The 13,153-nt window shown below is 35.0% G+C and overlaps 2 protein-coding genes across 2 annotated transcripts in view; one reads left to right on the top strand and one right to left on the bottom strand.

Moving 5' to 3' along the window:
• The window catches only part of LOC104766603, an 11,783-nt gene extending 10,727 nt beyond the window's left edge, over window positions 1–1,056 (top strand). The window contains exons 25-27 of the mRNA XM_010490512.2: window positions 201–383; window positions 554–613; window positions 715–1,056. Of these exons, the coding sequence (XP_010488814.1) occupies window positions 201–383; window positions 554–613; window positions 715–789 (318 nt within the window). The 3' untranslated portion in view covers window positions 790–1,056. The remainder of the gene's footprint in view (window positions 1–200; window positions 384–553; window positions 614–714) is intronic.
• On the bottom strand, window positions 1,577–3,202 carry LOC104766602 (prefoldin subunit 1). The gene is made up of 6 exons (XM_010490510.2): window positions 3,099–3,202; window positions 2,953–3,006; window positions 2,338–2,443; window positions 2,243–2,249; window positions 2,073–2,157; window positions 1,577–1,951 (listed from the first exon to the last, which is right to left on the bottom strand). The coding sequence occupies exons 1-6, from the start codon at window positions 3,120–3,122 to the stop codon at window positions 1,841–1,843; spliced, it is 387 nt and encodes a 128-aa protein (XP_010488812.1). The 5' UTR covers window positions 3,123–3,202; the 3' UTR covers window positions 1,577–1,840.

Here is a 13,153-nt window from a genome sequence, read left to right as displayed (position 1 = left end):
TATTTTGTGCCAACTAATTTTAACTATATGAATGTGGTAACTCAAATAGGCAAAATCGGGTGGAAGCAAATACCAGTCCACATATGAAGGCTATGGTTCCCCAGTAAGCTGATATTCTTTTCTGTGTTTGTATATGTTGTGAAATGGGCTGATTGTCTGTTAGCATGGCCATTTCTTATTCTTCCTTCACTCCCTTTCAGATTAGAGAAGAGCCTCCTCCGCCTTATTCATATTCTGAGCCACAAAGTCGTGAATCGTTTGAGAACCCTGTAGCAGGGTCTGGTTCTCGAAGTTATGAATCAGATGATGAAGAACCTAGGAAATCTACTGGTACAAGATTTGGAACAGCGCTCTATGACTTCACCGCAGGAGGAGATGATGAGGTAAGCGTGTTTTTGTCTTTCTCCTTTGGTATGTTCTGCAAAACACCAGTTAAATGATTCAGAGATATGTGGTTCAATATTATCCATTCGTTATTACCTATGCGGTAATCTATATTCCTGGAAAGATGTGTTATGATGTAAGCATTAAAACACCTTTGGGTATGTTGCAGCTAAACTTGACGGCAGAGGAGGAATTGGAGATAGAGTATGAAGTTGATGGCTGGTTTTACGTAAGTAATACTTGATTTAGAGAGACAGCACATGAGTCGTGTGAGGAGGAGAGCTTTTTAAAACCTAAACTTAACCGTGATCAACTTATAAACTATGACAGGTAAAGAAGAAGCGGCCTGGAAGAGATGGGAAGATGGCAGGACTTGTTCCTGTTCTTTACGTCAATCAGTCTTGAATTGGTTTTTCTTGGGAACGGCTTTAGACGTTAGAAGCCAACACTATGGACATCTTAAGTGGGCTGCTTAGATGCCAAGACATTATGATTTATGATTTCTATGTACATGAGGGAATGTATTTGTTGGGGTTTGATATGTAATGTGTATGTCTTTGGACACTTGTTGTTCCCATGCTTTTGATTGGTCAACTAAGTTTTTACTGAAAAGAACATTACGTTGAGTTTGACTATTGTAACACTGATTTCATTTACATTATTTTTAATCTACTGACGTCTAGATTGTGTGAAGCTAGATTGCATGGAAACGGAAACAGATACGCGGAAGCGAAACGTTTCGAAAACAGGAAACGATATTTTTCTAAAATTAAGAAATGGAAACGTTTTGGAAACGTATGTATATATATATATGTTTTGATATATATGTGTACATAATATAACACCAAACATAAAACCTATATCAAAAGAAATACTTAAAACAACACAAATTCAGACAATAAATATTAAATAGTTGAATTAAAACACTAATAATATTATATATTTATATTTATTGTGAATATATATTTTTAAATTATTTTATTTTATTAGGTTTCTAAGCTAAAAAAAGTTTATGTCATGTTTCCAAAACGAAAACGGAGTTTCCATCGTCTTTCCAAACATAGATTTTTAGGAATTATGTTTCCGTGTCTTGTTTCCGTGTTTTCACGAGTTTTTGTTTCTGAAACGGGAAAAAGTTTCCATGCAACATAGGTGTGAGGTAAAAAAATTGCAAATTTATTGGTTATATATGTTCAAAATATTAAGTGCCATCTCGAATTGGTTAAATCTGATATATGTCTTCGCACAGGACGTCTTAGTCACTGTCATAAAAAAATACCAGATACTTTTTGAATAATTCTGATCAGACAAAAACTTGGGAGAATCTTACAAAGACGTTCTTAATTTCTTATGGTTTCAATTCAATCCCAGAAGCCCTGATAAAGCAGAACCACCAAAACTCACGGGTCGCTCAAGGTGTTGAGTGTACTTTTTTGTCCAAGGTTTGGAGGGTAAGTTACATAGACATGGACATTATTTGTTGAGCAATGCCTGGTTCTTGCTGCAACAGCTCCCTCAAGTTGTTCTCCACCTCTGCTGTCTGCTTCTCTAAGTACTCCTTTGATGTCTGACAATCATCCCGCAAACATGGTTATGTAAACCAGCATATTAATGATATCCTAATAACCCATCAGCCCTTTCAATCATCAAAGATTATTTATCTTTAATTGAAAGAGGGAATGATGTACCTGTAGAGAAACAATGGCAGCCTCACTGTCCTTGAGTTTTTGCTCTTGTTCAGCTTGCAGCACTGCCTTGGGCTCTAGAACAAACCTGTTCATCATATATGAAGCAAACTATAATCAGCCCTTCAAAACTCACGCAAGGTCCTAAGCTGGATGGACTATTAACCACTCACGTTCTTCCTGAAAACAAGAATAATAAAAAACAAGTTAGACATGATAAACCAAAAAGCTACTATCCTTTATGTAACCAGAGAAGGGAATCACTTGCCTATTGACTTGTAGGTGTTTGTATCTTCAGGCAATGGCCGCAGCTCTTCCAAGGTTAAGAAAGCTCGCTTTTTATCTCCCTCTTTGTTGCGCATCTGATTCTGCACCTAAAAAAGCCAAGCATATACACATGTCAGTTCCAACACCAAACCAAATCACCCACCACATGAAAATGGCTTACGACAGCCAATCTCAGTACTTCCAGTAATAGTAATGTCTATGATTTTTGCCATCTCTATATATCGCCAGTGGCATCTTATTTTATGATAGATAGAGCTAAGCTTCTTTGTAGAAATACTAAATCATATTATAACACAAAGTGACAAACCAAAAGCAAAACAAAGTTCTACAATTTGGAAACTGGAGACTTCGAAGTAGGAACGTGACACTGAAACATATTCATAACGCAGTTACAGAATCTATCTAGCACTGAAAATCACAAGTCACAAGAAAGAACCACTTTTCATGTTTGATTCTAAAACTACATGGTCACATCATTGCATAGTCTCTCAAACGAACAACCTCACAGTAGATGAAAAATCAAAATGTAGCCGACGATTTAAGAGATAACTAATCAAATTAGCAAGGCGATAGTACAAAGGAAGGGAGGATTCACCTGCTTCAGCTTCCCAGTGAGTTCAATCATGCTTGCTTGAATCTCCATAAAAGCCTGTCACTTAACAAATTAGAAATCCATTTTTCTGCAACATCTTTTTGAAGATTCGGATCCGATTCAAGAAATTGAGCGGAAGAGGAACTTACAGCTCTGTTCGCTTCGTCCGCCATGTCTCCAGATCTTGATCTTCCCAACTCCGACGTGCTCCTAAACAAGGGTCTTTTCGTTTTAGGGTGAAAAAGGGAAGTGATAACCTTTCGGGTTTTCACACCAACCGGGTCGGGTTCCAGACGGATCTGCCCGGTACTGGGTCCAATTGGCCCATTTGTAAAATTTTCAACTCTAATTAAAAACATCTCGTGTAAACGCAACAATTGAAAACATTATACAGAGCAGGGTGAATCAACCCCAACTATTTGTCAAACACTTTTCATAACTAAACTTAATATCCTACAAATAGTAATCTAAACCATCTTAAAATTTAAATTTGCTATCTAAACTATATAAAATATTGTCAATTTCAACATGTGCTGCGAAACGATATTAAATTTAAGTTTAATGATATTGGGTCAAACGATCTCTAGCGTTCACGTGATATTAGGACTAACTAAAATGATGTCGTTTTGGTTATTTCTTAACAATTACAACACATCAAAAAATGACCAAAATGACGTCGTTTTAGTCAATCTTAGTGCCACCAATTGAAAACATTACACACACGGGGTCACACGAGATATTTTAAGGTGTTTCACATAAATTTCGGCTGACACTTATAAAAGTGTATGTATAAACAGATATTGATTTATTTTTTACTCTACCACTAAAAATATATATAATGCCAGAATAAGTTTTATTTCCATATTTAGCATAAAATCTCTAAAATTTCAAAAATAACATCATATTTCAAACTTAAACCTTAAATTTAAAATATTAAACTCTACCCCTCAAAACTATATTTTTTTTTGTCAACAATAGATTAGTTCAGATGAGCCACTCAAAACTATATTATAAATGTAAAATTGAGAATATAAACCTAAAACCAAAATCTAAAAATTAATTTAAAATATTGTAATTTATTAAATAGTGTTATTTTGGAAGTTTATAGAATGTGTGTTATAATTGTCCATAAAACATAAAACATGTTTGAGTTTTATTTTAGATTTTTTATTTTGCGAACAGATATAAATAGAAATATTTTATTATTAACCAAAATAGGTAGGAGTTACCGGTTGCACCACAAAAATTCCTATTCATGTTGTGGAGTCTTAGAGTAGTCGTCCTATAGTCAAAAAAATTAATGACTACGTTACGATTATGCTACAATTAATCATGTTCATACCGTATTAATCATAAACTAGTAGTAACATAGTCGTAAATATTTGCGACTAAGTTTATGATTACACATATTAGTCATAAAATAGACACTATTTAACAATTAATGTTACGATTATTTATTAGTTACTAAAAATTTACAATTATAGTGATTAATCGTAGCTTGGTCGTTATACCCTATTTAGCAACCAACTGGCGACTATATAATGCAGTCGTTGTTTGTCTGTTTTTTTGTAGTGACTTCTTTAGGTAAAAATTTTACGTATAGCTCTTTTTGGCCATTTTTATTATTGTCTCCCTCATCTCTGCATCTCTTTCAACTTCTTCAAACTTAATCCTCTTAACTCTTCTCACCTTCTATGATTGCTAATGCTCCCTTGATTCCTGTAATGTTAGTGGAATTTTTTCCTCTAATTCTCAGACTGACCAAACATAATACAACTATATCACTCATATGATTTATTGTGAATCGGAATTTGTCATATCACATAGATTACAAACAGATAACATTAGGCTTATGCATATAATTTCAAAAATCCAATACATTAAATATTATTTCCTCATGATTTATATCTTGAACTCTACTAACATCAAAAGTAAAAGACTATATGGCTTAAAAACTAAGATTTTACCAACCATATAAACTTTACATCATGATGCTCATTTGTGAGATAGATCCCATCATCTCTAGCATTCCATAATGTCAGGCCAACTCGTGCGATAGTTTGATGACAAACTTAGTCCCACCCAAAAACTATCCCGAAACTTAAAAGAATATAAGTATGTACGACGCACTACGTGAACACCGAGAGTCTTTATCAGACCTACAATGAATCATGAGAACATCAACATTCCTGCCAAGAGAGTTTCTGAAATAGACTTGGTTTTTTGAAATAAGTTTGATACCGTTGTTCGATCCAACACTCAAAGCAATTACAATGATTGAAACAAGAAAAAGTATTCATCATTTTGAACAATTGTTTTATATAGTTTTTATTCAAGTTTCATTTATTAGATTTTCAAATTATTATCCTTGCATATTTAATATGGTGAATTAGGTAAAAAAAGAAAGGTCAATCAGACATAACTTTAAAAGGAATATTTGTTTATTTAGGAAAAAATATCACAAAAAGCGTGAACTTAGTAAAAGTGTTTAAAAAATGCATCAACTTTGCTTGTGGTAGATTAAATAGCAAATTTTAGTTGATTTTCCAAATAAACCGTAATTTTTTTTGACTTTGCCAAGTAAACACATCGTTAAGTCAACTATTGGACAAATTTAACTAAGTTAAGTCAACGTTTACAACTTATGTTAAACTAAAAAACGAGGTCGTTTTAAATATATATTAAATCACAAATTTGAGGCTTGAACTCATCACCTATAGTTAACAGCTTATGATTTTATACAAACACATATATTTATAAAGACCTTGTTTGTGTTGGAGATTGACTATCCACTCAATCGCTCAACATGAGAAGAGATTGAAGAAGAACAAGAAGGAAGAAGAAGAGGCTGTCGTAGGTTGAAGAAGAAGATAAAGCAAAACGGCCACTCGGACATGTAATCAATTAAGTGTATAGTAGGCTAGGTAATGTTTTGTGGTTTAGGTAAGCAAACAATTAACCTAAAATCTAATATAATAAAGTAGGCTTACACTTCTGAATATTTGGTTTTTTTTGTTTAGCTAATTATTAATATGCTATAAATGGTTAATGGACCACAGAAATATCTCGACTTCCCAAAGCAAAACCGACAGAATCTCACAGTTCCGTCTTCTCCTCTTTCTCGCCTCTCTCTCTCTTCCCCACCCCACCTGATGGAACCCGGGGTCGCATCACCACCCTTCTTATCTGTTCAATTACTGCTAGAAACTCTAATTAATCTCACCTCTGTTTTCATGGTGTTTTGTTGACCAAGAATGGAGATATTAAATCAATATTTCATTTTTAAAAAAGATTATGTTAACATCGTTAAAAATCGAAACAATGATATGTGGGAAATTGAAAAATCGTGATAGTTCATGTATTTTTTATCACCTATAAAATAGTTTAAGTATTTTTCTGCCAAAGAAAAAAATTCATGTTTTTTTTTGGCAAATATTAAATAAATCATGTATTTTTTTTGGCATTTTTCCCCTTTTTTTTGTTTCATCTTTTTTTTGTTTTTTTTTTGTTTTTAATTTTCTTGCATTGGTTGAAAACTCAATGAAGATAATATTGTAAAAGTTTAATAATATATTTTACATTGTTCTCCATTTTATTTCTTCTTGCTTTTATGTACTTCTTTCTTTACTTTAGATGTTAGATTATTTCTTAGACATTCATCTATATTTATTTGATTCTTAAAAATATGTAATGTTCTAACTTCTAAGGAAAGAAAATTTTGTAATATAATTATAAAATATCAAATCAATTTTTCTTAACTCCCTCTTTCCTCTAACAAAATTGTAATACATTTTTTTAAGAATACTCATCATTATATTTAGTTTCTGATTAAACATATAATTACATAAAGATCATTAAGCTATATTTATTTAATTCAAATATGTACTTTAAGGATTTCTCTATATAAAAACAATATAATATTTTATTTTCTATCTAGCTTTTACTACAAAGATGAAACAATTATAACTAAATCTAGCAATATAAATTAAAATGAGGGCAATATAAAAAAGAGAATTAAAAGTAAAATTAATTTTTGGGAATTGTACTTTAAAGTTTTGCTTGCACTTCATATGATTTTATAGAGAATAATTTTGTTTCTCTCATTAAATACTTTAGGTTATGTGTTCGCTTATATGAATAACTTAAATTAATATTTGAATATCATAGTTAATTTTCATTATATCATTTTTTTTAACCTCAAATCCTCAGAGAAACTAATGAAAATTATTATCAAAGTTAAATAATAGAAAAAACAAAGAAAATCAAGAGATATGTATGGTGATTATATTTAAATTAGTTATATATTATGAATTTGTATTATTTTTTTAAAATTTAAATTTCCTAAAGACATTTAGATTTAGATTTTTTTGCTTTTTATGATTATAAAATAAAATTAAATTACTTAACATAATTTATTATATATATAACAATCCGCGCATGCGCGGGATATAACCTAGTTAGTAGTATAATGTGTTGTAATGGTAAAAACAAGTCAAGGAAAGTTGTGACATAGTAAGCGGCTAAAACTTTTCCTTCAATACAAATTAACATGAAATCATAGCTACTTCGATCTTGGAGTTTGTAAAGTTGAGTTTTCTGCACAAAATAAAACAACAGGCACAAGCCGAGTTAAAGAAGCTAAAACGTAAGGTTATTTGAAATCACTTACTTGTAGTAAGTAGAGATGTAGAATCTTCAAGTGTTTCCAGTATAAGATGGGAAAAATTATAACTTGTGGGTGATAAAGATGAAGGCCTTACTGAAATTTAAAAGATTGTGGAAGATTATAATAGAAGGAGTCCATGAGTCACTTAAATTGTCCACACATGGACAAGATGAGAAAAAGAAATAAGGGGAATGGGAAGAACTTGAAATGAAAGACCAAACAGCCTTACAACTATTGTTTAATGTTTTTACGAAGGACATCTTTTGTACTTACCTCTCTATGGCTGAAACCTCAAAAGATGCATGGGAGGTGTTGAAGCTCAGATTCCAAGGAGATACAAAAGGGTCCATGATAATGCTGCAGAGACTAGGGCTAACTTTTACAACCTAAAACAAGATGAGAGAGAGACAATTGTAGAGTTCACTAAGAAGGTAGTTGAGCTGGGAAATGAAATGAGATCTCATGGGGAAGAGTTGCCAGAGAGCATGGTTGTCTCTAAGATACTATGCTCCTTGCAATAGAGGTTTGACTCATATGTGAGAGTCATAGAGCACACAAAGGACCTTGAGACGGTAACAGTGGTTGAGGTAGTCAATGCCTTACAAGGTGAAAAGAAAAGATTGGATAATAGGAACAGTGGAAATGCAGAGGGGGCGTTTGCATCAAGATTTCAAAGGTCACAACACACTCAAAACATGCAAAGAGTAACCAGATCTGAGTCATCTCAACAAAAATGGTGCAATGGATGCAAGAGGAACAATCATAGTGATGAGGAATGCTACTACAAGAACAAGACTGCCAACTCTCAACAGAACACTCAATACAGACTAAGAGGAGGTTGTTTTATATGTGGAAAATCAGGACACTATGCTAGAGATTAGAGGCTCAAGCATAACCAAACTTAGATGCAGGCTCAAGTTGAACCACAAATGCAAGTACAAACGAATATGCAAGACCAAGAACAAGAAAACCCAACAGAAGGGTTGTTTACAACAATTCATGACCAAATCACAAGTAATGGAAACATCTGGTTGATTGACAGTGGAGCTACATGCCACATGGCTAGAAAAGAAAGTTGGTTCTCACAGTTAAATAAAAGCACTAGGACACATGTGAGTTTATGCAGTGGTGATATTATTCAAGCCAATGGAAAGGGTAAAGTCACAGTTATGACTGAAACGGGAAAAAGGGCAATAAGAGATGTCATCTTTGCGCCTAGCTTGGCACACAACTATCTAAGTGTTCATCAGCTAATGAAAAGTGGCTATGGTGTTATGTTCAATGGATCATGATGAACAATCACTAATCAAGAAGGGAAGAAATTATTCGACGCACCCATGACAAATGGATGCTATTCAATTAAGTTCCAAAAATTTAAAATTAAAAACAACAAGGATAGACATCACAGAGGAAGGTAGAAAATTGACCTGGAGGTCATGGTGAAGTCTACTGAAATGTTGAATCCGAGAACCTACAGAAAAGTGAAAAATGATTGTCACATTATGTGGTTAAAGGAGTAACATGTCCCACAATGGACCAGGATATTCAAGTAGGGAATCAATTAATATGCAGCAATGCCACAATCACAGTGAATGGTTTCAAAGGATGACATACTAACCTGTTGAACACCCAATGAAAGAGAATGAAGGTGAAGTCGGTGGTAAAGAGCCTGCAACCACTTAACAAAGAGAGAAGGTTGAAGGAGCCAAGGCGATAAGTCAGAAAGCAGCTGAGAACCAGAGAAAGAATAACTCACCAAGTATGGACGAGCTGCTAGATCGACATGCTTCTCACGTCAATACAAAGGAAAAATATGTAAGACTGACCCTGACCTGGGAGAGGTTTAAGATGTTATAAAAGCAGAGTTGGGAAAATCTATACTGAAAAATGATCAAATTTATGAAGAGAAATCAAAGGTACAATCAAAACAAGGATAAGTCAAAGAACATGAGGAGAGGGAGCTTATCTGCTGCGATGTTACAAATCTCCTGCCTCACAAAGAAAAACATGCAGTTGGAATTCAAAAGACACTGGGTATCAAACTCGGTTAGAGTAATGATCAGAAAGAGGCAAGAAAAATACCTAAGTGGGTCGAAACAATATCCAACACACCGAATGAGGAGATGGAGAATCTATAAGGGCTACTGCAAAAAGATACCTACATGAGAGAGAATTGAACAAGTACAAAAGAGATAAGAAGAAGCTAAAAAATTTGGAGAGGAATTGGATTCAAAGGATTAATGAGAAAGAATTCAAAAAGAAGAGTCTGACTATGAAAGAAAAAAAAAAGCTGAAGAAGAAACAGAGAAACTCAAATGTAAGGCACTTGTTTAAAATGGAGATTGAAGATTTGGCTTGTAATGAGACCAACATGTGGAAGAAGAAGCACCTGTAACATTCGCGAACTAAATTGTGGATTTTGGAAGTTGGTGTCGATCGACACAAAGAAGAGTGTCGATTGACACCATCAATTTTGGTTCGATCAGGTTGTTTTGAATTGTAGTTTTGGCTCGGTTTGGTTCAATTGAGTTCCTAACCGATGTATTTAAGGAGGAGGTCGACGAAAAGGGTTTTGGGGAAGTGTTTTGTCGCTGTTTAGAGAGAGTTAGACGGAGAAAAGTGTTCTTGAGAGTTGTAACATCCGCGAACCAAATTGAGGATTTTGGGAGTGGGTGTCGATCGACACCAAGAGGAGTGTCGATCGACACCAAGAGGAGTGTCGATCGACACCATCAATTTTTGGTTCGATCCGATTGTTTTTAATTGTAGTTTTGGTTTGGTTTGGCTTATTTGGGAATCCCTAACCGAGGTATATAAGAGAAAAATCGACCTAGTTCATGGAAAGAAGTTGTTGGGCCGTTCTAAAGAGAAAAGAGAGAAGAGAGAGTGTTCTTGAGGGGATTTGGAGATTCTAAGCTGGGTTGGTGAGATCTGTTCCTGCGGAGGAGAAATCTTGTGCTAGAGAAGGAGGAGAAGCTTCCTAGGGTGTTGGATTCATCGTTGTTGGGTCAGAACTTTCTGCAAAAGAGGTGAGTGCATGACCATAGCTTATCTAAGTCTGAGAATCCTTTGTTTGCTTGATTTTTTGTGTGTTTATGGTGTTGTTCTTGCTTGTGGTGGTTGTGTTATGGTTCTTATAGGTTCCTGAAGCTTTTGGGTGAGTTTGGGACGAATTGGAGATGATTGGAAATGGAGATTCGATGATCGGCTTTGAACAGAACGTGTCTGTGGGGTTGGTGTCGATCGACACCAAGTGGGTGTTGGTCGACACCATTTTGGGGCTAGTGTCGATCGACACCACTTTGGTGTCGGTCGACACCAACTTGTCTGTTGCGTGGTTTCCTGGTTTGTTGTGTTTGATTGTTGTTTGTTAAACATTGGAATCTTAGTTGCTTGTGGGTATAGCCCAGTAGATGGGAAGATTGCCTCACTAATTATTTGTGATAATACTTATGCATCTCAATCATTGTTTGTGGTGTGCAGGTATGTTACGTGGGATCATGGCGATGAGGAGGAGGATGATCTAGGGTCTCGTTTGTGTAATGTTAGTTATGTTATTGGAACCTTGGATAGAGTTATGCTAGGTTGATGGATAGAATGGTTAGGAATGTAATTGTATTTATGATGTATTGGNCTTGTGGTGGTTGTGTTATGGTTCTTATAGGTTCCTGAAGCTTTTGGGTGAGTTTGGGACGAATTGGAGATGATTGGAAATGGAGATTCGATGATCGGCTTTGAACAGAACGTGTCTGTGGGGTTGGTGTCGATCGACACCAAGTGGGTGTTGGTCGACACCATTTTGGGGCTAGTGTCGATCGACACCACTTTGGTGTCGGTCGACACCAACTTGTCTGTTGCGTGGTTTCCTGGTTTGTTGTGTTTGATTGTTGTTTGTTAAACATTGGAATCTTAGTTGCTTGTGGGTATAGCCCAGTAGATGGGAAGATTGCCTCACTAATTATTTGTGATAATACTTATGCATCTCAATCATTGTTTGTGGTGTGCAGGTATGTTACGTGGGATCATGGCGATGAGGAGGAGGATGATCTAGGGTCTCGTTTGTGTAATGTTAGTTATGTTATTGGAACCTTGGATAGAGTTATGCTAGGTTGATGGATAGAATGGTTAGGAATGTAATTGTATTTATGATGTATTGGTTTGTATTGTTGGTATGTTTCCGCTGTGTATAATGGTTATTGCTGGTTTAATGATGAGTTGTGGTTTGGGTTGGTTTAATTACGTAGTATGGGATGTTTAATTATATATTGTATTTATTATTAAAAAAAAACGAGTTGGGTTGTTACAAGAGTTTGGAGGCTCTTTGGGAGATTCTTGGCTTGGATTGAGAGATATGTTGCTGTGGAGTGAATATCTTGTGATGGGAACAAAGGAGAAGGCTTCTAAGGATTGGATTCGTCATTGTTGGGTCAGAACTTTCTGCAAAAAAAAAGGTGAGTGCATGACCATGGCTTATCTAAGTCTGAGAATCCTTCGTTTTGTTTGATTTGTTGTGTTTTGTGGCGTATCCTTGTATGTGTGTGGTTGGTTGTTAGTTCTTTGAGTTTCCAGGAGTTTTGGGTGAGTTCCGGACGATTTGGAGGATTTGGGAAGCGGTTCTTCGACTTTCAGCTTCGTGCAGAATGTGTTGTAGAGTCAGTCTCGATCGACACCAAGTAGGTGTCGGTCGACACCAAGGGAGAGTGTTGATCGACACTAAGGGAGTGTCGGTCGACACCAAGTTTTGTCAGCAGCGGCTGATGCTTATTTTTCCTGGTTTGTTGTGTTTGGTTGTTATTTGTTAAACATTGGTTTCTCAGTTGTTTGTGTGTGTAGCCTAGTAGATGGGAAGATTGCCTCACTAAGTATTTGTGATAATACTTACGCATCTCAATTGTTGTTTGTGGTATGCAGGTATGTGACGTGGAATCATGGCGATGAGGAGGAGAATGATCTAGAGTCTCGTTGTGTGTTGATGGTCTTTGTTACATTGTTTATGTTGGAACCTTGGATAGAATGGTTAAGAATATTATTTGTATTGAGGATATACTGGTTTTGTATTGTTGGTATGTTTCCGCTGTGCATATTGATTGTTGCTGGTTTAATGATGTACTAGTATTTGCCTCGTGCATACGCACGGAATTAAAAGTGTTAGAAATCATATAATATAGGAGTATTAGCACAAAGAACCACTACGACTTTCTAAATTATGTGTTACTTACTTGCTTAGGGCACATGGCAATTACCATATATGTAATTTATTGGTCTGCTTTGAGTTCCAAATGCTTAAAATGTTCTCCAGCGATATAATAGAAAAGTTGAGTGAACTGATGAAATGTTTTTTTTTTTCTCTATTGTCAACTCCCCGAAATCCTTAGAAACATTTTCCTACTTGAAGGCATACTTGTTCTGCAAAGTTTTAGATAAAGTAAAAAAATTAATAATTTGGAATTTGGTAAATTGGTTTACAAAGTACAGCGTACTTATGCATATGGATTTCAAAATAATTGTTTCAGTACCTTCTCTTTTAGTTGTTTCCTC

This window comes from Camelina sativa, chromosome 19 (assembly GCF_000633955.1).
Source record: "Camelina sativa cultivar DH55 chromosome 19, Cs, whole genome shotgun sequence".
Taxonomy (NCBI): domain Eukaryota; kingdom Viridiplantae; phylum Streptophyta; class Magnoliopsida; order Brassicales; family Brassicaceae; genus Camelina; species Camelina sativa.
Note: the sequence above shows the minus strand (reverse complement) of the source record. Positions and strands in the feature narration are given on the sequence as shown.